The 26917-nt window shown below is 37.1% G+C and overlaps 1 protein-coding gene across 1 annotated transcript in view; it reads left to right on the top strand.

The window, feature by feature from the left end:
• LOC121855483 (unextended protein-like) overlaps positions 1-26917 on the top strand; it is a 47240-nt gene that overhangs the window by 14552 nt on the left and 5771 nt on the right. Inside the window, exons 5-10 of the mRNA XM_042350458.1 lie at positions 398-541; positions 1583-1722; positions 2120-2255; positions 4813-4931; positions 6042-6158; positions 6898-6969. Of these exons, the coding sequence (XP_042206392.1) occupies positions 398-541; positions 1583-1722; positions 2120-2255; positions 4813-4931; positions 6042-6158; positions 6898-6969 (728 nt within the window). The remainder of the gene's footprint in view (positions 1-397; positions 542-1582; positions 1723-2119; positions 2256-4812; positions 4932-6041; positions 6159-6897; positions 6970-26917) is intronic.

Genomic DNA, 26917 nt, shown 5'->3' with positions numbered 1-26917 from the left:
ACACGGGGATGGGGAGTTGGTTCCGAGGCAGAGGGCAGATTATTGGCCCTCACCTGTATCACTTGTATCAATTGTATCACTATCCACCACAGAGGCTTGCAGGGCCTCTTTGTCAAACCCCTCAATGTCCATATCCTCACTATCACTATCACTGACTTGGGCCGGCTGTGGTGGGTGGCGGGTGAAGAACTCGGTAATGTTTTGATGACTGGGTGACCTTGTGCGCACCCTGCCCGTGCTTCTTCCTGCGTAAATGATGAAATTTACCGCTTAATTAAAACATTTCATTCTGGCAAGGCACCGCGTAAATGACCAAACGCGTAAACAAAATCCGAGTAAATCCAGTCTATACTGTACAGAAAAAAAAAATGCAAGTTAAATTCTGGAATTCTTTCAGCTGATAATCGCTCCAGGCGTCGTCGTCAACACGTTGGTCGACCTGACTTTGCAGAGTTCTCCCAACCAGGCAACCAGACAAATCACAAGCGTGCGCCCATCTCCCCCCAGTTGCAGGTAGCAGCTTTGCAGTATCTTCGTACATGTAAGTTGTCTTAAGTGGTTCAGAAATATTTTGCCATTATAAGTAATTTATGCAGTTAACAGAAATATTATTGAGAAAATAGCAAATACTGTATAAAGATAACTGATAGAGCAACAATGTAGATGAAGAGAATAAGTACTGTACAGCAAAATCCAAGAAATTTGACGAAGGAAAATTTGAATATAGGAGGAGAAGGAGAACTTTCTTCAGTGTTAGATTAGAAAGGAACAGAAAGCAAGGTGGGTTTATCAGTTAATAGTTTAAATTTCCAAATGGCAGGAAATATAAAACATAATGAGCATCTGCCACTGTTCAGAAATTACAAACTACTTTATAGATTTTTTCTGTCTGTTCATTTTCGTTTTGTCATTTTGAAACTATTTTGAAATCAATCACCCAATAACAACATGGATCAAACATTACCTACTATCTATTCTCTTACCACTTAACATCCACCAAAGGGTTCATTATGTGATGCTTTTTTGGTACATAAACTTGAGATTGATTGAAGGATCAATTTGCCTTCCTTCTTTATCTCTCCAGAATTTTATGGAATATGTATTTCACTCCTTGTGAATCACTGAACTAGATAAGGAATACAAATTTTTTAGTCGCTAACCACACACATTTCTAAATTGTCTAATCCAAATATTATGTACACTGTATGACTGTTATAGATAAATTGAGTACAATATTAGTCCTCTTGAGCAAGAAACTTAGATATACAGATTCATGAACTAAAATGCTGGACAAATTAGCACTGATACTATGCATTATGTAACATGCAACTAAAAGGTTTAAAATTTGACCTTTTTTGTTTTTTCACATTAGTTTGTAAATCTTGTAATCTGAAATTTTGGGGTCTGAATAATGCTTGTGGGTTTAAAATATTGATTATAAGGAGAGTGACAATAATATTATGACAGTAAAATAGATAGTAAGTTGTAGAAGCAGCAGTACAAAAATACAGACCGCCTCTTATTGATAATACAATTTAAAAAATATTTTGTGATTACTTCAAAGACCATTGTTGTGTTTCAGCTCTTGAACCATTTAAGGAAGGTCAGCTGTCAGAAATGATAGTCAAAAAGCTGCTAAATCAAGATGTCATTCACAGCATTAAGTTACGACACAAGGAACAGTCCAGGGTTGATCAGCAGCATACCTACTTATATACACAGGTGAGTGGCAATGTTAGGTTCTTTAATATTTGACTTTGTATACCGTAGTTCATAATTTTTTTATCATTCATTTTCTTAAAATTGGTTATAAAATTATTATGTACAGGTATGCTTGTTTTTTAAGAGAATTATTGTAGTTACTACATTAATGTGTAACCATTTTCAGTGTAATGCTGTATAGTGTAATAATTACTTATGGTTAGCTAGTGGAATGCATAATAAGTCAGGAAGAAAGAATAGATATTGCAGTTCTTATTGTAGCAAATGTCATAGTGTACTAGTCTTATTCTGAGCAATTGTGTGTACATTATTGCTTTAACGAAGTTCATTTTACTCATTTTTTCTGTACCGGTATGTCTGAATATGATGATCTCACTGGAATCCATTTAATTTTCAGGGGAAACCAGTTGATTTCTTTGTTCTCATACTGGAGGGTCATGTGGAGGTTACCATAGGAAAAGAGAACTTGTCATTTGAAAGTGGGCCGTTTACCTACTTTGGAATGGCAGCACTCTCTCAGGTCCAATCTATAGGTATGTATTTTATATTTTAAAGGTGGACTTTCAATTTTCATATTGTTTTTATTTTTAATAATTGTTATACTGTACATTGTTTAAAGGTTAGGTTTTTTCATTTACTGTTTTGTCATACTTTTCTTTTTCATTTATTTCTTCTAAGTTCCTATATCTGTTTCTCCTTTATGTACAGTTGCTGAGGCAATCCCACTTTTTGTCAAACTTTTTTATTTTATACTGAAAGTGAAAAGTAGCGTGTTTAAATGGTAAAGTCCATGTATGTTTAAGGCAAAATGTAACAAACACTCAATTCCAAGGTACAGTATTAGGTTATTTTTGGGCTAAAAGCAACTTTTTATTTGAAAAGTGAAAAATAATGTGTTAAGTGGTAAAGTCAGTGTGGGATGCGATGGCAAAGGATGTGTATTTGCATTCAGGAACATGACTGAAAATTTTTTAAAGAAGGAAAAGAATTTGTGTGTGGCATTTATGGATGTAGAAGGAGCACGTGGTAAATTTGTTAGAAAAGCATTTTGGGAGGTAATAAGTATGTATGGGATGAATGTGCAGTCGTTTAATCACAATCATTATACAGGTTGTACCTCTCTAGTCCGGCAACCTCGGGACCTGACCGGTGCTGGACCATGGAAATTGCCGGACCATGGAAATTCACCCTTTTCCTGGATAGATAGTGACTTGTGCTTATGCTTGGAAGCACCAGCACCACTTTCTCTGCATCATGGTCTCTTTGAAGACATATTGAAGGGTCGTATAGTAGCTTCTCAAATTTCGCGAGTTTTTAATTCTTAACGTATTTTATTGGAACACAAAAAAAAAATAAATAAAAATTTGACGGCAGAAACTTGAATTTCGACGGGTTTGATCGGCCCGCCAACGTGCAGACGACGTGCATAATCGTGTAAACAGCGTCATTTCTCTTATGTACAAAAGATTCATTATTGTTTATGACTGAATGTCTTTTTTATTGAATTAATGTTTATGTGTGCAAAATGAGCAATACAATTCATTAATAATACGTAGAATATTAAAACACACGAGGAAATGACACAGCATTGTTTTCGTTGATTACAAAACCAGTGACTGACTGGTTCTACATATAAAACTGAAGAAAATACGACCTTGGTTGTAGCTGTAGTAAAATTAATATGGTTGTTTTAAGTAATGTTATTTAATGTTAATAAATGGAACAATAGAAGGAGCTAACGATAATGGTAAAGAAAAAAGAGATCGCGTATGTAAGTGCGCATGCGCACACGTGAAAACATATCGTCATTACTTTACATAAGAATATGAAAGCAACACTTATTTACTGTTCATATATATTTTAATTAATGTTTCTGAATTTGTTTTTATTGAATTAATGTTTGTGTGTGCAAAATTAACAATACAATTTATTAATAATACGTGGAATCTTAAAACACACGAGAAGACGAGACGGCTGCCGGCATTGTTTATGTTAAAGCTTACAAAACCAGTGACTGATTGGTTCTACATATAAAACTGAAGAAAATAAGACCCTGATTTTAGCTGTAGTAAAATTAATGTAAACAAATTAATATGGTTGTTTGAAGTACATGTAATGTTATTTAATGCTAATAAATGGAACAATATAAGTAGCTAACCATTAATGGTAAAAAAAAAAGTGAGACTGCACGTATATAAGTGAGCACATGTGAAAACATATCGTCATTACTCTACATAAGAATATGAAAACAACACTTATTTACTGCTCATATATATTGAAGGGTTAAATGTTGTACTCTTTTTAGACAAGCAGAGAGAGAGAGAGAGAGAGAGAGAGAGCAGCCGAACTGCCGGATGTAAACAAACCTTAATTTCCCGCGACTTTTTTTTTTTTTTTTTAAGGGATTAGCCTACCCGGGCATAGGTCACTGACCCACATTGGGGCCTGAGGGGCAAAAATTTAATACTCCTGTAATAATAATAATAATTCAGAAAAAAAAAAAGTTGCCTATCTACCTATTGGACAAACTAAAATCGTTCCGGACCACTGGAGTTTCCGAACCACAGAATGCTGGACTAGAGAGGTACAACCTGTACTGTTTATAGAGAGAGAGCAAAGTAGTTGGTAGAGAATGTTGGACTCTTCAGTGATGCATAGTGTCACCATGTTTGTACAGTATTTTCATGGATGGGGTAGTAATAGAGGAGAAAGGTGGAGCACTGTTAAGGGGAACAAGTTTGGTAAATATGAACAAAACATAGAAATTAGAAATGAATCAACTGATCTTTGAAGATGATACTGACCAGTTTGACAATAAAAAAAAGTAAAAAGTTTTAGTGAACGGATTTGGAAGTGTCGATTGATATACCCTGTATAAGATCTCATTTCGATACTTTGCAATTAAACTTATATTTAAATAGCACCGACTGAACTTTCAGATTCCCTTAATACTTATTTGATCGAACTTGAGCTTATCAACTTTCCTTGAACTTGCATGCTGCCAACTGCAAAAAGAAATGTATTTGGTATTGTCGCTCACACAGTTAAAACTTGATATTAGATACAGTATCTTGTTAAACTTATTTTCAGGAGAATCCCCATCTGCATCCACTCAGCTCAGCAAAGGAAGCATGCTAGGGAGCGTTCAGTCTCTTGATTCCACAAAGTTCTCCTTCACACCTGATTATTCTGTTCGTGCTGTTACTGAGGTAAGAAGTTTGAATTGAGAAAAAACATGAACTACACTCAAAATGTCTAAATTTGGAAATAATCCCAAAGAACTCATAATCCAAACATAATCACATTTAGAGCATCAGTTGTGAATTACAAAATGGAAAGTTACTCGAGCAGTGTAAAAAATATAAATGGGATTGATGTACTAGGAGCACAGAAGACTATTAGTTAACTAGGAAAGCCCTGAGGAGAAGTCCATGTTTTCAGTATTATTCCCATGTACAGTATAAGGATTTGTAAGTGTTCAGCCAATACCTCCAACACCTGTGTCAAGCAGGAGTGTCCAGGTATAAATCTGTACTAGGATTCCTTCACAAGGTTGTTCTATTGTAGATGACCCATCATGGCATCAAATATACAGTAATGCTTTCTAGTACACATAGAACTTGCAGGTTAAGCTTACTGGCCTGTGATAATTCATGCAATGGTGATCACTCATTGTGAATACTGGACTCCCTTCTGCTAATTTCCACTTATTCAGGATCTTCTGTTTGTTTATACTTCTGCAGAACAAGGTACTAAAAGGATCTGTGAATTTGTTACAAATCTCTCTTAATACTCTAGGATGCAAACTATCAGGGTCAGGGCTTTTCTTTAAACTTGAGTTTTGATTATTTGGTTTGATATATAGTACTGTACAATATACTGTACATTCATGAGAACTTTATACTGTATATGTCAATGCTGTACTGATCTGACTTTCCTTAGATCAGTTTAGGTTATATGCATCCTCTGTTGTAAACACTGCAGTAAACAATTCATTTGATGCCTCTTTGTTTTGGTCTTAATCTGCATAACTTCCATCGTCAAGTTTCATTTCTAATACTGTACACCCATGCTTTTCCTTGTTTTTGATTCAGCAAAACAATAAGAAGCTTTGAGGTTTTCAATGGGCCTTGATTGTGGTCCTCCTCAGAAACTCTAACCTTTTGCACTCTAATGTAATTTACTTTGATCTGTACTGGTGTATATTTATCTGACCCACTGTTTAAGTCAAATGTTTTCTTTTTAATCAGTTTTATTAGTCTTATCTCCAGCTAATTATATTTAGGATAAGTAATTATTAATTGTTTGTATTTCTACAGGTTATGTACTTGAAGATTAGACGTTCACACTATATTGCTGCTCGTTGTGCATTCCTCCTAGAGCAAGCTCAGAAAGAACCACATGGAGAAGAACACTTTGAGAATGAGATTGCTAAAGTTAGTATTGCACAGTATTTGTGTTTATTTTGTAGACAATTGTTATTTTTATTTTTATTTTTTTTGACACCTTAAATGTGCATAGGTGGTCAGTAAAAAAAAACTCTTATAGAATACTTTTGTATTTTTGCCAAGGGTCTCCGTAGATTTACATATTTTTAGGAATTGGGCTTACAGTACAGTCACTATAATATGTAGTTTTCTGTTTCCTCACATCTGAAGTTCAAAAGAATTTACCTGTGTAATTTAGCGAGCCTTCAACAAAAGACATTACAGTATTGGAAACATTACCTCAAATTGGCATATGCAAGATAAGTAATAGTGTATTAGTCTTTTGGTGACTGATAAAAGTTTTGGAAGGAGATTTTATGGGACAGTTGTCCATGAGTGGCTGTGTGTAATACTACCTTGATTGACTGATGTTAGTCAGAAGTTGTATTGGTCTGTTTGTTTATTCTAAGAGATGTCCAACATATTATGAACATTTATTTATTAAACAGTATTTTGAAATGTAGTTAAGATGGCTAAATATAAAGGAATGAACACAACAAAAAGAATGGGATTTTGTGAATGAGTAATCCTAAACAAGGACAATGTGGGAAGAGAATGTTGTGGTTGAGTTGCCCTGAATAAGAAAGAAAAAAAATGGGGGGAGGGGGGACTTTTGCATGGAGAAATAAAACAATTGGAAATTTTGAAACATATTTTATAGATCCTTTGTTCTTTTCTCTTGTGGCAGATGCTCATTGAGGACGATGGATCAAGTTCACCAAACTGGGAGAACACCCAACTGTCAGGCCCTAACTCCAAGGTGAGATAATAAAAGGAGTTATTCTGTGACAAATGAACATAAAATGTCTTTTGACTTTCACTCTAGTGTGATGTCTTGTATTGATTCTTTTACCTGCCATGTATAAGGGTTTACATTACATAAATATAATTATTTATGAAACTACAGTACCTGTAATTTTATAAGTGTTTTGGGATGAAGAGCAGAATAGATTTTGCATGCTGGAAGGAACTCTTGGAGACTACTTGATTGAGGCTGACTAGTGTACATTACTTTAACTTACTAATATTCGTTACTGTTATTAATACCGGTGAACTGGTGCTAATTTTGGGTGCCTGAACACTTTTATTCCAAGATGAAATAAATCCCCGAAAATGTGAGCTTTAATCAGAGGGAGGTTGATTATTCAGATCAACAGTACTTTACAAATAATAAATTTTTTTCTGAATCACACAACTTCTTAGAGTGAAGCAGAGTGAGGGCAGATATGGTTAGGGGAGGGAAAGACAAGAGGAGAGGACAAGGCTGTGAATGCCAGTGTTCCAATAAGGACTATCTAGTTAGAAAACAATTATTTAGTAGGCCTATAATAAAGTCATAGTACATAGTTGGGTGGAATATCATATACTAGTCACGTTAATTTGTTTAAGGTGTAGAAGCTGTTAACAAGTCAGTAACCACACCCTAAGTAAACAAAATTTATGACCCAGTGTCAAGGAATAATCCAAGAAGACTGGACAACTCGCTAACTATGCTCGCTAACCATTACCCTGGAACACGAACCACAAATCAATTAATATTTAGGTTCCCAATTCTTGCTGGGTAGACAGGCAAATGATGTAAAGAAACTTGCCTAGAGTATTATTTGCATTTGGAAAGTGTGTTACAGTACATTTAATACTACAGTACAGTATTATTGATTCAATGAAAGTAAATCAAAGTGCTGTACAGTGACCCCTCGTTTAACGAACACCTCGGTTAACGTAATTTCGATTAACGAACTGCCTTCCATAAGGATCTTCAATTCGGTTAACGAAAACAAATTCGGTTAACGAAGTTCTTACGAACCGACCTCAACATGTTTTCGCTTGCACTGACCGGGCAACCAGCTTTAGTATCAGTCCGCCAATACATTAATCGGTTCTAGGGCTTAAATTCCTTACTATTTTTGTAAATATCAAGAAGTTTATACTATTCAATAATTTTAAAAGTTTAATATTCAATTTTTTAGTCATTTTAACAATTATTGAACATAATTGAAGGTAAAGTGACTAGTTTAATGCGCGGCATCCAGCCTCTTAACACAGCAAACAGGAGTTAGTCTCTCTCTGTTTTCACTGGAGGTAACATCTAGCTTGAGACTCTCTTCAACTAAATGCTTTTTTTCTGTGTTTCCAAGCAAATTATTGGTCATTTTGAAATATATTTTACATATTGACAATATGTAATGCAGTGCAGTGTTGATTTAAAGAAAATATCTTGAATTACACCAAGAGAGCTAAAATTTTATGGGTGAATTGGCACTATGGGGTGACTTCTCTTCCACCCCAATGCCTTCTCTTCTTCCTTCTCCTCCACCCCCATTCTAAATCCCATCATCATCATCATCATCCAGGAGCCTTCTACATACACACCTCAAAGTAAGTGAACTTTTCTACCATTTTTGTTGAATTTAGGAAATTTTCGGTGAGCTGGAACCAATTACCCAAAAACCCATTGAAACAATGGTTTCGGTTAACGAACGACCTTCTGGAACGGATTGAGTTCGTTAACGGAGGGGTCACTGTACTGTGTTTGAAATGTGTTTTGGGCAGTCTTTACCATACCACCTTCCTCTTCTGCCAATAGTTGCAGTCAGTTTATTATAAGAGCTGACTCATGTTGAATCATGCCTTTATTTCTTGTGTTGTACTTATTTATACCATATTGTGTTTACATTTTCTATTGCTGTGATAATCATTACATCACATTATAATTCTCTCTTGGAGTCTACATGTGTATAGGTACTGAATATTTTGGATAATATCATGTTTAATTTATGGTTTCATACCCTGGAAGGTGTGGGTGTGTAAGAGTTATGCATATTTTTTGCTACAATTTATTGGGCCATGGATTGGCAGATTGCAGATTGGGCAGGATATACCATATTCTTGTGAAGAATTATATATTTTTTCTTGTAATTACATTTTTATTAGCATATAATTTATCTGGTTACTGGATTCTCATTTTTTTTTCTTTAATTGTTGTCTGTCTTTGACTTTTGTTTATAAATTCAAATTAGTACAGGTATGTACCCAGAAGCACAGTGGTACCGGTATTATGTTATGACCTTGTTATTTGTTGACACCAGGTAACTTCAATTTCCCTGCATAGTCTTGGTTTCTTGATGCAAAATACCCATACAGGTGAAGTTAATTTTTTATAGTACTTACAGTTCCAGGGTTATCGGTGTAACATGCTTTTGAAGGGAGAAAGGTTTTATTTTGTCATGGTAGTATTGTTTTAACTAGGTGCAGTGAAACAACCTGTCCCTGATATAAAATCCATGGCCTAATTCTTAATTAATAATAATGTTTGAATAAGCAGCTAAGGTTCTTGGTCTTCTTCATATCTTCCGTAGTTGATAAATTTGGTTCAGGACTTCTTTTAGATTCTGGATGAAGGAACACATACAGTAATATATCCTAAACGTTTTGTGTGTACCTTTAGATAAATTAACCCAAGTAAACACTAGTGAATATAATTTCAGGTCAGCCACCTATGTCTATACCTTTGACATTATTCAGGGGCAGATCCAGAAATATCAAAGGGGGAGGGTCCAAGAAGTTGTGGGTGGGGGAACATGGCGAGCGCAGTGAGCCTACCCAGCTGGAAAGGGGGGGGGGGGTGCTGTAAGTGCCCCCACCCTCCCCAGAAACTTTTATGAAATCTGACCAATATCATCAGCATTTTGAGGCCATTTTGAAGCCATGTGCACTTGATATTAGGAGATATACTGAGGTCAATCATTATTACTTTTTACTATTCAAAAATACCTGAGTACAATACTACAAAAGAAAAGGTATTGGAATTTTCTGATGAAAAGGGGGGTCTGGACCTCCAGGACCCCCTTGGATCTGCCCCTGTTAATAATTTTTTTTTGTGTAGTTCCATGCGATATTTACTCCTATATGATGTACTAAATGGTACAGATTAATTATTAAAGTCAAGAAGGTCACCTGTGAATTTTAACTGCTTTTGAGATGAAGAGTTTTATTATCACTATCAATTTGGATATATGGTGTTAATACTGTAATTATTGCCCCTTGTTGACACACTCATCTTGTTTTTCAGTTGCAACAGTAGCTAGGTAGCTGCTTGCTGACCCCTAAAGCTATAATGTATCCCAAGGTATTGGAGAAGTGGTGGTTGGTGCCTAAAATGTTGGCCTTTTGCAATAGTAAATATTGTGCATTTGTGTGTGTGTGTGTACATGTGTGTATGTATGTATGTGTGTGTGTGTGTATGTGTGTGGGTGGGTGGGTTAAGTGCTTTGCCTTGTTGTATTTGCTGTTTCCATATTCATATACAAAGTAGAATATATTTTGTTGGTAACACAAGTAGATTGTTCTGTATGCTTTGCTTTGTCTCGTTTATCTTTATTGGCAGGCCGGTAAATGTTGTTAGCAGTAGTTTGTACAGTAAGAGGATTATAGTGTCTTGTTTACTGTGTTGGTATGAATATTTAACTTGGCTCTTTTGGCAGATTCATTATCATGAACATTTTACAGCCATATTCCACACTTGCATGAGTTTACTGTGAATACACCTGATGCAGCTCTCCAGGTTGCAAAGTATCTTGCAACAACTCTAGTCGGATTTTTTCCCCGAGATAATTTCTCACAACCTCTTCCCATGTCATTCTGTACCAACACTTAGGTCTCCTTCACTGCACATTCAAACTCGTGCACCTCTTGACCCAGTTGGTCTTTTTATTTCTCCACAAACCCAAACCATCTTAGCATACCTCTGCACTGAACCTCACCAATATTTTCCATACCCAGCCACCCTCTTAACTGCACTGGGTTTCTTATGTCATAATGTTGCATTACACATTCAGTTCACCATTCTCATTTCAGTTAGATTAAATTTATGTATGTCATCTTCTTTAATTGGCCAAGTTTAACTACCATACAACACATTTCTTATGTAGGATACATACAACTTTCTTTTTGAGTGAAAAGGTCCTTCTGATGTCAACAAAGGCAACAGCTCCTTAATCTTCTCCCAACCCCTTCTGACCCTTGCAACTGAGCTAGCTTTGGCATCACCTCCACCACTGATCACATCACCCAGGTAACAGAATTAATCGACACAGTCCAGAGATATATCCCCCAATGCAGACCTTTTACATCCTTGCTTGGGACACATGATTAAAAAAATATAGAGCATACTTGAAGTCTGCATCATACTACAGTGTGATTTACACTACTGCTCCTCTTTTATACCCTCATTCCCCACTCATTGTGCATTATTGAATTACAGCTAACACTGTTCTTATAAATAGCACATGGCCATTTTCCACTTTCCATTACAGGCCCTACATCCATGCCACTAATCATTACTTGTGTTTTTGACACATTCACGCTCATATCCTTTGATTCCATTCTATTTCTTAGATTTCACTTTTATCTCTTCAATACAATCTGCTGTCAACACTTAAGACCTCAGAGTAAAACAACTCCCAAGACAGATCAGTTCTAAAATCTCATGATAGTGCCTTTAGCACCATGATAAACAGAAGGCAGCTCAAGAAAGACCCCCGATGAACCTCCACTTTTACCTCTTATTCCTCGCACTCCACACGTTAACTTAAACCATGTTCACTGCTTCCTCTAACTTGACTTTTCTTTAGTTTTCAGTACAGTATTCCTTGTACCAGAGTTATTTCCCCAATAGACATCTCCATAACCTAATGTGTGTTCACCAGCATGACCATTTTAGGTCAGGTCCTTGATTTCCGAAGCTTTGGTTTGCAAAAATTCAAAGTTATAATTTTTTCCATGCTTTGATTTACCAACAAAAACCCTTATATAAAAAAAAGTTTCATAATTTTTCCTAAGTACAGTATTTTACGGCATATAAGACGCATGGCAATATAAGCAAGAAGTATTTAGGAAAAACCTTTTGTGTGTATTTTCCTCCTGTAACCATAGTTTTATTAAAATAATATCTACAGTACCAGTAAATGTGAGGAATAAGCAGTGATATCTCCGTTAGCCAGAACAATTGGTGCAGAGCACTTCCGGGAATGAGAAATTTCTGGGTAACGAGACAACTCTCTCAAAGCCGGAAACAAAAATCCCTTATCCCCAGAAATTTCCGGGTGACATAAAAATTTTCTTAGAAGTTTCAGAATGATGGACTGTTTAATTACTCAAAGCGGGTAATAATCCTTCGTCCCTGGAATTTTCCAGAATTTTCTGGGTACCGTATATGTCGGCATACAAGGTCACGGGGTGTATAAGATGACCCCCAAAATTTCCATTTAATACGTAGGTTTTGAGCTATACTCGCTGTATAAGACTACCGCAAATCTGACACTTACCACTGGGAGCTTACTGCCCCAGTAGTCCTTTACCAACCATCCCACTGACCATTGGAGTGATGCTGTTAAACACACTGCTAAGCAACACTTCCTTGGTTATTTAAAATAAGGCCAATTCACAAAAACTCACTCTAAAGGACATAAATAAACAAATAAAGACATCACTAGACCTTCGGTGCCAACTGTCAAATGTGTCACTGTCACCTCACCCCCGCCCCCCCACCCCCTCCCTCCCTCCCTCCTTCCCTCCTTCCCTCTCCCTCATCTTCCCAGCCAGGGTTTGGCTATTTGAAGACGGTTGTTTGTTTACTTCGGCGGCAGTTGAAAATGGCAGGCGGTGTGTGATGATACCTGCTTTTATTGTGTTGTTATTTTATGGCATGCTAGACAGGTTTATAATACATTTTTATTATTTTAATATACACACTAAACCACAGGCTGTAGAAGTTCGGATTTTATACCCAGCGTTTAAGATGACCCCTAATTTGGGGCTGATTTTTTTAAGGTTCAAGTTCCGTCTTATATGTCGACATATACGGTAACAGAAAATGTTTTTGGAAGTTCCAGAATGATGCACTATTTCATCTCTCAAAGACGGAAAAAAAAATATCTCATCCCCCGGAATTTTCCGGGTAATGGAAAATTTTTCCCATAATTTTCTGAAAATGCGTCTGATTTTCATCTGTCAAACCTAGAAAAAAACTCCCTTGTCCCCGGAATTTTCCGGGTACTGGGAAAATGTTCTCCGAATTAAAAAAAAAGTCTGCCCCTCGAAAAATCTTTTCCAAAGCCGGAATTTTCTGGAAAATTCCTGCTTTGGGAACTATTTTCCGAGAAAATTTCAATTCCGGCTATCGGAGAATTCCGGTTTTGAGGGGTTCTGGCTAGCAGGGATATTACTAATAAATAAGTTACAACATAAAATACTGTATTGCCAAACCAGTAAATAAAAGGCAAATAAAAGTTTAACACAATTGCCATTTGCATACACTCCCAGCTTCACCATAGTAACGCAGACCAGCAGGGATGCTACCTTTGCTGATTCCCTAGCAATGCTTTCCCCCAAAAGGCGCACCCTCTTCCCACTCTCCCACTGAGCCAGCTAACTTGTGTGCAAAGAAATATATACAGTATTCCCTTTATGTGTTTGCCCTTCAGACAATCATTTCTTTTACTTTTTTCACAATAAATGAAGAAAGCTCTGTAAACTATCTACCCCAAAATACGAGTTGAAAAGCAACCATAACACCTCAAAGCTTGGCCCAGTAGCCTGGTGGTTACAGCGATGAGTCTAACCTGGCTACAATGCCGCCAGCAATGTTAGCAGATGCAAATATGAAAGGAAAGTTATCTGTAAATCTTTATTTGTATCAGTTTATTTGTAGATTCAAAAATAAAATTTGCAGGTATGGCATTAATAGATTGTAATGCTTGTAAGAATTCAGAAATGGTTAGTGCTTAGTTACCTTTTAAGAGTTGGGTGTCTGCCGTACGGACGTTAATCGTCTCAGGTTATCATCATCGAGTTTTTATTTTTTCAATAATTATTTTTTGATTTATTAAAAAATAATAAAGTGTTTAAGTAAGCAATAACATATTTTTAATTCTGAAGTTGGGTTAGGTAGAATTTAGCCTACTGGAGGCAGCAACTGGAGGATTCATTAGCTTAAGGGAAACAGCAACTTCACATACAGGACGCAGGCTGAATTTTTTAGTTATTTTTCAGAAAAAAAGTGCATCTTATATGCCGTACAATCCAGTAACATAATGAATATAACTACTGTTAAAGTAATGCTTGCTTTCTTTTTTCTGTAAGTACTAGTAGGCTTGCTTTTTCCACTAACTTATTTCATTATTCTCTCACACTGACAATGTTATTAAGTCTACAAATGAGATTTCATTGTGTCATCCTTCTACTGTTAGGCTATTTGGTGTGATTTTAGAGCATAAAACAAAACACAAGCAAACTGACAGTAGGCATGTGCTATAGGAATGACTGCCTCAGAGGAAGAAGTAGCAGAGCTTCAGGCATTAAATAAATGCAGTTACTCCAAGTGGCTGGCGGGGTGGGGAGGGGGAGTGAACGCCATTGTCCGTATCACTGTCCCCACTGCTGGCTGCCTCAACAAATTCGACATCATCTGGGTTTGTTTTCTCCCCATCACTGTCTTCGTCACCCAATACTAATATTTACTATATCAATGCCACTCAATTCAAGCAACTCTTGATGAATAGGACTACTGTTGAGGGTGTGGAGGAGGGAGGTGGGTCATGAGACATCGAAGGAGGTGCATTCATCATGATAGCTGATGGGTAACTGGACCACTTGATTTGAGACAAAGATTACATGCCAGTTGAGTTGCTAAGTAAATAAATATCACATACAAAGTATTTTGTCCTGCTTGGACATTCAAAATATGCTGTGAAAATTAAGAACGTTGAGGAACGTCACTTGGGGTTGCCTTAGTGAACATAGAGGAACATCCCCGGTCTTTAAGGGTTATGCACGAGACGATAGACTGGGTGAGTCTTACCACACAAGCCAAGGGAGAAGAATTGGTTGATCCCATTCAAGATTCATTCCTCATACAACACGTGTCGGAACCCACCCCACGAGTGGGAAGAACATTTCAGATTAGTCTTGATAACAGAAGAGGTTATAGTAAGCGAGGTCCGTGTTGGTGAAAAACTAACTCTCAGTAGCGACCCCTAAATGCTAAGGCGGAACACTATCTTTGAAATTTGGAGATTACCAGCTCATGAGGGACAAACTATAGAGAATTAACTGGGAGGAAATCGTTAAAGAAGAGTCAGACATACGAGAATCAATGCAAGACATCATGGAAATCCTTGAGATAACAGTACAGGAATGTATACCCCATATAACAAGGAGAAGAGGGAACAAGACCAGGTGGATGAATCAGATCTAGAAATGCCTGCAAAAGAAAATATTAGTTATGGAAGAAATACTGGAGGTCAGGGCATCTTGCAGATTTTGTAGTGAACAAAAGAGGCCTAAATGTAGCCAATCAGGAAATTAGATCAGCCAGGTCAAGAGTAAAAGGAAAACCAAGGATACTGTCGGCCTTCTAAAGGATGAAAACAACGTGGCCCTGGAGGATGACAGACAACCACATGATAATTTAAATGAATACAACATGCCTTATAATTTGCGGATTTTTAATTCACCACCTTCAATTATACGCGGATGACACCTAGGATGTACCCAAGAATGTCTCTGGATGGTTTTAAAGTTGGTAGCATGTTAGCAGCTGGGACGGGGAGCGCGCGAGTTTTTTGGCGTCCCACAAGGTATTTCTCTTCTCTCGGGAGGCTGGCCCACGCATGCTCACTCCGCCTCAGTCCGGGATAAACACTTATCCATCTCGTGCGTGTGCTACTCTACTCTCTTAACAACTGTGCTCCTCGTGCTTGTGATGACTCCCAAAAGCCCTCAACCACTTTCATCCAGCCACAGGAAGGTGCCCAAACAAGTGAAGACAGAAAAGAATGTCATGACCCTACTGGAGAAGATACAACTGCTGGACAAACTTGAGAGTAGCCAACAGGAGCAGTAAGGGGAGTGAGCAAATGATATTTGCCCATTTGGCAATTTGTGGCCATTTTGAGCAAGGATTAGAGACAGTAAGGATAGACCACCTGGCACAGCTAGGTGACATCGTTGTTGTATACACGCATCATCTGGTAACCTCCGTGTGTCCCTGTGTCTGGTCCCGGGACCAGTGTATCAACAATTAAGGTTATTTGTGCAATATATGGGTGCACCAGCAATGCTCAAATCCCAAGCAGAACGATCATCAAGTATTACAGATTTTCCAGACACAAGAAAACTTGTGATAAATGGATTAATGCCCGCAAGTATTCTGATTAAATAAACACATTACCGTAGGCTAGCTGAGAACTTGTTTGAAGAGAGTTCATATTTCTTATGTATCTCTTTAATTCTGGAATGTTTGTTGATATCCAGGTATCTACAAGAAGGTGAGATTCATTTTGCTATATGTGGCCAAAAATAACTCTGAACATCTTAAATAATTTTGAAAACATGAAAGTATACAGGGTACATCAGTACATGGGTTTCGGGTATCAACACTGCACTTGTTTCAAGACATGAAGGAAGATTTCTTGTAGTTTCTTAATTCTGCAATGTCAGTCAATATCAGGTCATCCAGAAGACCGTGAGACATTGTTCTTGTTACGTCTGACAAAAAAAAAAAAAAATATTGCCCCAAATATAAGAAAAACCAGAGTTACATCACTTAATTCACCAGCGACGGTCATGATTCTTTACCCCAAGAGAATTTTGCTATATTTGCTTAAGTATACATTGTAAGTCAATATCCAGTTGTCCAGAGTACCATCAGACATTCACCTTGCCACGTCTGTTAAAAGGACATTCTTTGCATCGCTAATAAGCTAAAAAATTGAGCTGCTTCGTCCATGTCATTTGTTTATTTATTTTATTTTATTTTTAATTTTTTGCTTTTTCACTTATTTCTGAAGGACTGTGAGAACATAAGGCATTCATTTTGTTATACCTGGCCACAGAAAAGCCTTAGCCTTACGAGTATTAACCAAAAAATGAAGCAATCACATGTCAACCAGGGCAAGGTAGTACTCCTTGATCACCCTTTCGTCACCACAGCAATGTGAGGTCATTAAATATGGCGGAGCTAAAGTTTATGATGTTACAGCGGTGTGTCCTTACTGTATACAGGCCTTGATTTTGAGACCCAAACCCCTGCAAATTTTTTAGGGCATGCTGTACTTTGCATCAGTATTCACAGAAGAGATGATGGACAACATGCCAGAATTTAAGAGAATGTATACTTCGGGGGTGGAAAATGAATTGAGAAACAGCAATTACAGAAGATATCATCTAAAGGAAAATAGCTAACTTGAGCGAATTCAAAGCCCCTGGAGTGGATGGAGCACAGACCATTACCAGATCCTTAGTTATCAGTAGCTTCAAAACCAGTATTCTTGTATTTACCCTTTTCACCTGAAGCACTTTCTCTAATCACTTTTTAGTAATCGAGATCCTTTACCACTTGACCCAGAATCACTATCAATCCAGAAGAATTTTTACCTGTCATTCCTATCAGAAAGCAACTAGTTTTTTGTACACAACCGGCATCCACCTTTCTGTGGTTCGGTGTCTCCTTACATAGTACCAGCATTCAAAATTCCAACTCTGAACCCAGTTATGTTCCATATACAGTACTGTATTTCATAATCCTTAATATTCTTTTCATGCACGTGAAATTATCTCCATACAGATTCTGCCAAAAATATCCTAGTTACATATTAATGGGAATTTGAATAATCCCATTTTTTTAATGTATTTGATCAGCTGGTCGTAGTTGCTGATGACAAGTTTTAGTGTTTTCCTATAATTAGCAGCAGACGTACTTGTAGTTACTTTGGCTGTATTCACACAGGTAGATACAACTGTTTGTGGATATACGTGACAGGCATCATCTTGTCAAAATAACTGTAGGGGGAATAGGTAGTACTTTAATTTAACCTCTTCACTGTTGATTGGTCTGTTAGCCACTTGAGCTGTTGATCACATCTCCATTATGTACTGTTGGCAAGTATTGGGCATGTACTAGCTCCAGATTTATCTGTAACTACACCAGTGTTGGTCATGTCTGCCCTTAAATGAGTTCACATTCAATGCCGTTACAACACTCTGGCAGGTTACTTCAAGAGTTCTAAAGTCTTACTCCAAATAAATTAATTTTAACAGTTTTCTGAATTTGTGGCTTCTCTAACCTGAGGCTGTAAATATTGGTGGGACGCATCCACTAGTTCTGGCTATGAATATTCGACTGGATAATATGCTCTGAGGTGTTTATAAACTTTCTATCAGTCACACCTTACCCTTCTATATTATATGCTAGGTGTACTGTACAGTAGGCTCTCATATTTGGACACCTATTTAGACTGTAAAAACCTCGCAAAATTCAAATCGTTCAAATATAAATGCAACTTCCTTTGGAGAAAATTAATTTAAGTCTGGTACTTTTGATGTTTTGCTAAATTTTGCCTTATTTACCCTACCCTACTTTTTTGGCGAATTGCTACCTGTAATAAAGCAACATCCTAATAAACCAACGAAAATAACACAGATAAAGTTAAATTAAAACTTAAAACAACACAGAAAAAGTTCTTATGTTCTACAGCTTCAGCTAGAGTTGAACCTGATGACTTGGCAACTTCGTCATCCGAGTAAAAACACACACAACAACATTGACTATCCTTATGTTTTCAACTTTACCACCACTGGTGGGTAGAATTTTTGTTTTAAATTCAGAAACATTAATTAAAATATATATGAACAGTAAATAAGTGTTGCTTTTATATTCTTATGTAGAGTAATGACGATATGTTTTCACATGTGCGCACTTACATACGCGATCTCACTTTTTTTCTTTACCATTAATGGTTAGCTACTTTTATTGTTCCATTTAATAACATTAAATAACATTACTTAAAACAACCATATTATTTTTTTTACATTAATTTTACTACAGCTACAACCAGGGTCTTATATTCTTCAGTTTTGTATGTAGAACCAATCAGTCACTGGTTTTGTAAACATTAGCGAAAATAATGCCGTATCGTCTCCTCGTGTGTTTTAATATTCTACGTATTATTAATAAATTGTATTGTTCATTTTGCACACAAAACATTAATTCAATCAAAAAGACATTTAGTAATAAACAATAATGAATCTTTTGTACATAAGAGAAATTACACTGTTTACACGATTGTGCATGTTTGAACGCTGGTGGGCCGCTCAAACCCGTCGAAATTCGAGTTTCCTCCAAAATTTTAAATTGTGTAGGGTAGTGTTTTTTCCCAAATTAAAAAACGTCTAATTAAAAACTCGCGAAATTTGGGAACCTACTGTACAGTACTAATCCCTCTGGGGACCAGAAGTACCAGAATGGAGATACCAGTTTGGTGGTCCTCTTTTGGTTGACATTCTCAATCATCTGACAGTCTCTACCATATCTTATGCACCAAACAAGATGAGAGTACCCAAAAAAGGGGAGCACCTCACTTTTGAATAATGTTTTGAGGGACGTACCATCTAGGTATGTGAACGACATTTGTTTAAGTTTTAATAGCTTATTTGCATGATTCACCTTCTTCTCACAATGGTCAGCGAAGTTTAAGTTATATTTTCATCACATTAGGACATATGATATGCCTCCTTATTACAGTACCTGTATTAGTATGACCTAGGTACATCCTTCTGCATTTTGTGACGTGAATCTTAATAACCATTCCTTTAACCACTCCTGAAGCTGACAGAGATCTTCCTGTAAAGCTTCATAGTCTGTGTGGTTCTTAATTTTCCAGGATAACTTAGCATCGTTTGTAAACATTTGTGTGGAGGAGTGTACAGGGGGTCCCCTGGTTATGAACGGGTTCCGTTCCTGAGGTCGTTTATAAGTCGGATTTGTACGCAAGTCGGAACACATGATATATGCATGCCGTACTTACAAAACAATGTTTAAAATCCCACGATATCATAGCCTAAGTTCTTATATACATCTAATATCACTTAATTTACGACAAAAGAAGAAATAGAATGACAAAATACAGTAAATGAAAGTAAAAAATTAGTCATCAGGTAAATAAAATACTGTAAATTTCAAGTTTAACCCAGTTCCTATTGGTGGGCATTTTTAAGTCGGGGACCTCCTGTATAACATCTGGTTTATCATTTATGGGATAAACAAACAACAGTAGTCCCAGTACAGTACACTTTCCTCTGGTACCCCACTTGTCAAATGGTACACATGACGATTTTGTGCCATTAATTACCACACAATGCTTGCGGTCATGAAGAAAAACTCTTCCATATTAGGGCATTCCTTGAATTCTGTATTCTTTCAGTTTAATTTTCAGCCTTTTTTTTCAGGTAAGTTATCGAATGCCTTAACAAAGTTTAGGTACAGGTATTGTTAGTATTACCACCATGCTGCAGAATCTCTTTCCTCACACCCAGCACCAAAAGTGATTAGTAATATCTCTGTTAGCCGGAATCCCTCAAACCCAGAATTCTTCAATAGCTGGAATTTAAATTTTCTTGAAAAATCGTTCCCTAAGCCAGAATTTTCTTGAAAATTTCGGCTTTGGGAATGATTTTCTGAGGGGCACATTTCCGGGAAAAATTTTACAAATTTTCCCGATACTCAGAAAATTCTGTGGATGGGGAGCCTTTTCCGGATGTGAGAGATGAAAATCACCCGCATTTCCCGGAAATTCTGAGAAAATTTTTCCGGTACTTGGAAAATTCCGGGGATGGGGGTTATTTTTCCGGGTTCGAGAGATGATGTAATGGGCAATTTCTGAAACTTCCGAGACCATTTTTCCGTTACCCGGAAAATTCCGGGGACGAGGGATTTCTTCCAGCTTTGAGAGAGTCTTCTCGTCACCCATAAATCTCTCATTCCCGGAAATGTTCTACACCAATTGTTCTAGCTAATGGAGATATCACTGTATATCAAGCAGAAGCGTCTGGACATAAAACTGTGCTGGCATTCCTTTACAACATAGAAAGTGTTCCATCACAGTATTGTATATAATACTCTCTAGTAGTACTTTACACACTATGCTTTAAGTAGTGGCACTTGAGGGAAGTAACTACCTCAGCATTTCAGGTTTAGTAGCGGAGTGATTGCCTGTATTTAATTTGAGTACTGTACTCTTTGTCCCCTCTGTTTGACTTGATCCACTTTTCTACTCTGATATGTCTTAAGTATTTTTTAATGCACGGGAAAGTTGAATTGCAATGATGTGTGTGTTTAAATCAACCAGTTACAGAATAAGATGGAGTGTAGTCATTTAAACCTGTATATGGAACTATTTATTTAAGATTTTATATCATTTATTTAATTTCCATGTTTAGTATTACAAATATTTACTTGATATTCTTATTGAGGTAAATTACCCTGTATGTGTCAGTCCCTCGTAATACTCATCTAAAATGTAATGCTCCCCCATTCGGAGTACTGAACTGAACTTCTGTTTGGTCCCCAAGATATAATAAAGATTGCCAGTTGATATGAGAAGAGAAAGTTGTGATTTAATAGAAGTTGATACAGTAAGCACCCCCTCGTACTCTTTCAATGTAGATTATGTCGGGAAAATCTCACCTGCCAATGCTTTTTCGACACATCCAGGGAAATATTATTTATTTAGGTTTGCTTTGTTTAATGTTATATAGACAACACAGATGCCCTTAGTGACACATTTGATAGTGCATGAGCCTTGTGCGAATAGATTAGGCCTTTGTTCTGGGATGGTGACCTTAGACGGGCGGGCTGAGTGTCTTCCCACACTTTCTGGTCCAATATTCTTTAATTTTCTGCTTAGATTGTTCAGATTGTTCCTCATTATTCCAACCAAGAAACATACTCAGTTACCATGCCTTGGCTGCCACATAAAATATTCTATTTGTAATTACACTACAGTCAACCCTTGCTTTACGCGGTCCCACTTTACGCGTTTCCACGTTTACGCGGTACCCTGCCGAAACCGGAATGCTCACTTTCCGCGGTGTGTGTACCCTTTTACGCGGAGAGCGGCACGAGCATGGTGCGCACAAGGTCGCCCAGTCATCAAAACATTACTGGGTTCTTCACCCGCCACCCACCACAGCCGGCCCAAGTCAGTGATAGTGATAATGATAGTGAGGATATGGACTTATATGGACTTTGAGGGGTTTGACAAAGAGGCCCTGCAAGCCTCTGTGGTGGATAGTGATACAATTGATACAAGTGATACAGGTGAGGGCCAATAATCTGCCCTCTGCCTCGGAACCAACCCCCCCATCCCCGTGTGCCCAGCCATCTTTTCTATTAATGTAAGTGTTAAAAAACCTAATATTATTGATATTTCTCTTAAAATTTAATTGTGTGTGCATACCATCATAAAATTAAGAAGTTATTTTAACTACAACGTAGGTATTGTGTCTGAAAAAGTGGAGTTTGGGGGTTGGCCTAGTCTCTATTTCAATTAATCCCATATGTTATGTTGTTCACTTAACGCGTTTCTCACTTTACGCGGGCAACCGTGGGTTGAATTAACCGCGTAAAGTGAGGGTTCACTGTATATTCCCTCATTAATTCGACAAAAAAAGTGGCTCTGGGATCCTCGAATTACCAAAAAATCCAGTGCTTGAGAGATGGTGAGTGCTGGCAACATTATTAGGGAGAGCGGGACTCATCAGCTGTTACCGCTCTGTAAACAAGAGACCAGGAATATACTATGGTCCAATAGCTCATCTGGGATTGAGAGTGAGATTTTTTAGGGAAATTTTATTTATTTTTCGATAATGTTTTTTAATCCGGCACCAAATGAACGTAAATAATATGGGAATTATGATGAAATTGTATACTGTCGTTATAAAGGGATGGCTGAGTGACGAACATGGGAGGTGAGTTGTCCTGTCCTCCCTCCCCCTCTGCCACCCACCACTTCCTCTCCCCGGCTACGCAGTATGAACCAAGATGTAGTTTTGTACAGTATCTTATTATAATTCATTCATCTTAAGCTATTTCATAATATATTCCTATAATAATATTATAGATTATTGCACTTTGTATGATCTGACTTGATAAATCTGTCATGTTCTTTGATAATATTTCCTCTAGTATACTGTACAGTATTTAGTATTAAACAAAACATGTTGAACCAATGTGAAAAAATGTATGATAATTTAACTCAATAAATCTATCTATCTTAACTGAAATATCAGTACATTTTCAGAATTAAAAGTACTGTACCTATACAGTATTAATCTATAATTCCAAGATTCGACCTTGAGTTTGTGAGTATGACCGCCATACATTCCGTGCGCTGCTGTCACCCTTCCGGCTACACGGAGGATGTATCGGCTGTTTAGTCCACAACTACAGACAATTTAAAATACTGTAATAGGTTGCTTTATAAAGGTTGGATTGGCAAATTAACATTAGTCACACATTTATCATTTTTACCATCTACTGCATTAAGTTTTTAATTTCAATATTTATTGAGTTATTTGGTAGAAATGCTGTACAGTACCTGTACTGGGTGGCTGGCCCGCCACATGGACTATGATTGGAGAAATTACTTTGTTTATTCACAAATATTTATGGTACTTGATGCACAGTAAAATGATCATAGTCACTTCTGAGTATGTTGGTATATAACAGACCAAGTCGGTTATTATTCCGGATCCGGATATAATGGACTTTCAGCTTTAACCGGCCTTCCCCAAATTAGTCCGTTTACTGTACAATGGTCCCTCGGTTAACGAGCACAATCCGTTCTAGAAGGTTGCTAGCTAACCTAAAAACTCGTGAACCGAAACCATTGTTTCAATGGGTTTTTAGGTAATTGGTTCCAGTTCACTGAAAATTGCCTAAATTCAACAAAAAAGGTAGAAAAGCACACTTACTTAGAGGTGTGCATGTAGAAGGCTCCTGGATGATGATGATGGGAATTAGAATGGGGGTGGAGGAGAAGGGAGAAGAGAAGGCATTGGGGTGGAAGAGAAGTCACCCCATGGCGCCATTTCACCCATAAAATTTTAGTTCTCTTGGTGTAATTCAAGATTATTTTCTTTAAATCAACACTGCACTGCATTATATATTGTCAATATGTAAAATATATTTCAAAATGACCAATAATTTATTTGCAAACACAGAAAAAAAGCGTTTAGTTGAAGTGAGTCTCAAGCAAGATGTTACCTCCACTGAAAACACACAAAGACTGACACCTGTATGGTGTGTTGACAGGCTGGATGGCGCACATAGAACTAGTTTCCTTACCTTCAATTATGTTCTATAATTGTTAAAATGACTAAAAAATTTAATATTAAACTTTTAAAATTATTGAATAGTATAAACTTCTTGATATTTTTTAAAATGGTAAGGAATATAAGCCCTAGAACCGATTACTGTATTGGCGGACTAATACTACAGCTGGTGGACCGCCAAATGCAAGCGAAAACATGTTGAGGTCGGCTCGTAAGAAACTCGTTAATCGAGGGATTGCTCGTTAACCGAAGTTAAGAATCTTATGGAAGGTAACTCGTTAACCGAAATCTCGTTAACCGAGGGACCACTGTATATACAGTCATGTGCCGGTTAAAGTCCTAGATACGTTCTTGGAAACATGACGTTAACCGAAATGGACATTGTCCTATCATCACATAAACTTTGTATTTATACTTATGTGTACAGTGGGGTATGCTATAACGAACGGATGCTACTACGAATATTCCTATAACGAACGGTTTTACCTATAAAATTGAGAATGCTATAACGAACGCAACTCCTACAACGAACGCGGATGAATACCGGACTATTTCGCCTGGCGCATGAATATTGTTGTACCGCGACCCACAACAAGAGCTTTAGGCGCCATCTTTGTCTCATTGTGTAGCCAGTGCACCACTGTTATTGTTGAAATTTCGTCTTTTGATGTGGAAATTCGCGTTATTTGTATAACTATTTTGTTATACAAGTATACAATTGTAACAATGAGTCGTCCAAAGCAAGTGAGAAAGCTAATAACCCTTGAAACTAAGAAAGAAATTATAAAGAAACGTGAGAATGGAAGAAGCATTGCGAAACTTAGTGATGAATATGGGACGGCTAAATCGACTATATGTACGATTTTGAAGAATAAAGAGGAGTTAAAAACTGTGCAAGTGGCTAAGGGAATCTTTAGACTTAGCAAAGCAAAGTGTAATGTGATTGAAGAGATGGAAAATTTACTCTTAGTGTGGATAAAGGAGAAAGAAATGGCAGGTGGTAACATTAGTGAAGCTATAATTTGTGAGAAGGCTAAACAATTGTTTAAGGACCTTAAAGCCAAGACTCCCAGTGGAAGTGATAGTGCTGTGCCAGTGTTTAGGGGTACCTGCATGCTGAATAACACTAAGGTAAGATAAAGTACCGTATTTTTTACATTTTCCACAGAATTTTTTCAGTGTTAAGCGGTTGTAATTGGGGGCCTGGAACGGATTAATCCTATAACGAACGAATGCTATAACGAACGAGGTTCTGGAACCAATTACGTTCGTTATAGCATACCCCACTGTATGTGGAATACTATGTACGTACATATACACTTTTACTCTTAAATCACTACTGTAATGTGATACAGGTGATTAATTTTTATCTCTTGTGCAAAATACATGACGTTTATATTAAAATTATTCACTGTTTTACAAGGATTCCAGCAACGCCGGGCAGATGGGGGAGAGAGAGGGAGGGTGCGATCGAGAGGGCGTGGGGGGAGGGGAGGTAGTACTTTTGACAGTTGGCCCAGGTCTAACGCGTGTATATTTATCAGTTCTTAAGTGACTAAGCTTCTCTTATAAAAGGCCAGTGAAATGACCTGGGTGAATATAATTAACATTGCTGGGATTCTTGTAACATACTGATTAATTTGAATATAAACATGCTATAATTTGCACTAGACAAAACAATTTTAGTACCATAATCAAATTAGTACATGTGCACTCCAGCTTTGCACTAAGGTCATTTATTTCTATTACGTTTCTTTTAGTATGGTGTGTGCATGTAAATGGATGAAAATAAATGAAGAAATATATGTAAATCTACCCAAAAATGCAGTTGAAAAACTTTTTTATAAAATGTACTACAGTACTGTACACTAATGGACAACAATTTTTTTCTCTTGAACAAAATATATGACGTTTATATTCAAATTATTGGCTGTCTTCATAGGATTCCAGCAATGCAAATTATAATCTCCTAACTTTAGTCTGAGATATTATATAAGATAAAAACTGTAAGCCTAAAACCCTGGCTGGGGGGGAGGGAGGGAGGGAGGGAGGGAGGGAGGGACGGACGGACGGACGGACGGAGCCAGCCAGCCAGTGAGGGGTTGGGGTGGGGGGGGGGTTGAGGTGATAAGTTTGAGCTGAAGGTCTCTGTGTGTTTATTTAACAGTCCTACTAAGCTTCTCTCATTTTAAAATGCCAGTGATATGACCTAGGAGAATATAATTAACATTGCTGGGATTCTTGTAAGATACTGATTTATTTGAATATAAACATGTTGTAATTCGCACTAGACATAACAATTTTAGTACCGTAATCATTTATTACATGTACAATACAGGTTTGTACTTAGGTCCATTGTTACTGTACAATATTGACTAAATTCACTAGATAACGTACGCCTGGCAGCACAATCTATAAGAATATGCGATGCGTACGTGAATGTGCCCGCTCTAGGGCCATTTAAGTTTGCTACGTCCCATTAATTGAATGGGTTTTTTTATTTTAATTTTAATTGTTTATTCCTTGATAGAGGAAGC

This window comes from Homarus americanus, unplaced genomic scaffold, assembly GCF_018991925.1.
Source record: "Homarus americanus isolate GMGI-L3 unplaced genomic scaffold, GMGI_Hamer_2.0 scaffold48406, whole genome shotgun sequence".
Lineage (NCBI taxonomy): Eukaryota > Metazoa > Arthropoda > Malacostraca > Decapoda > Nephropidae > Homarus > Homarus americanus.
This window is presented reverse-complemented; position numbering and strand designations above follow the sequence as displayed.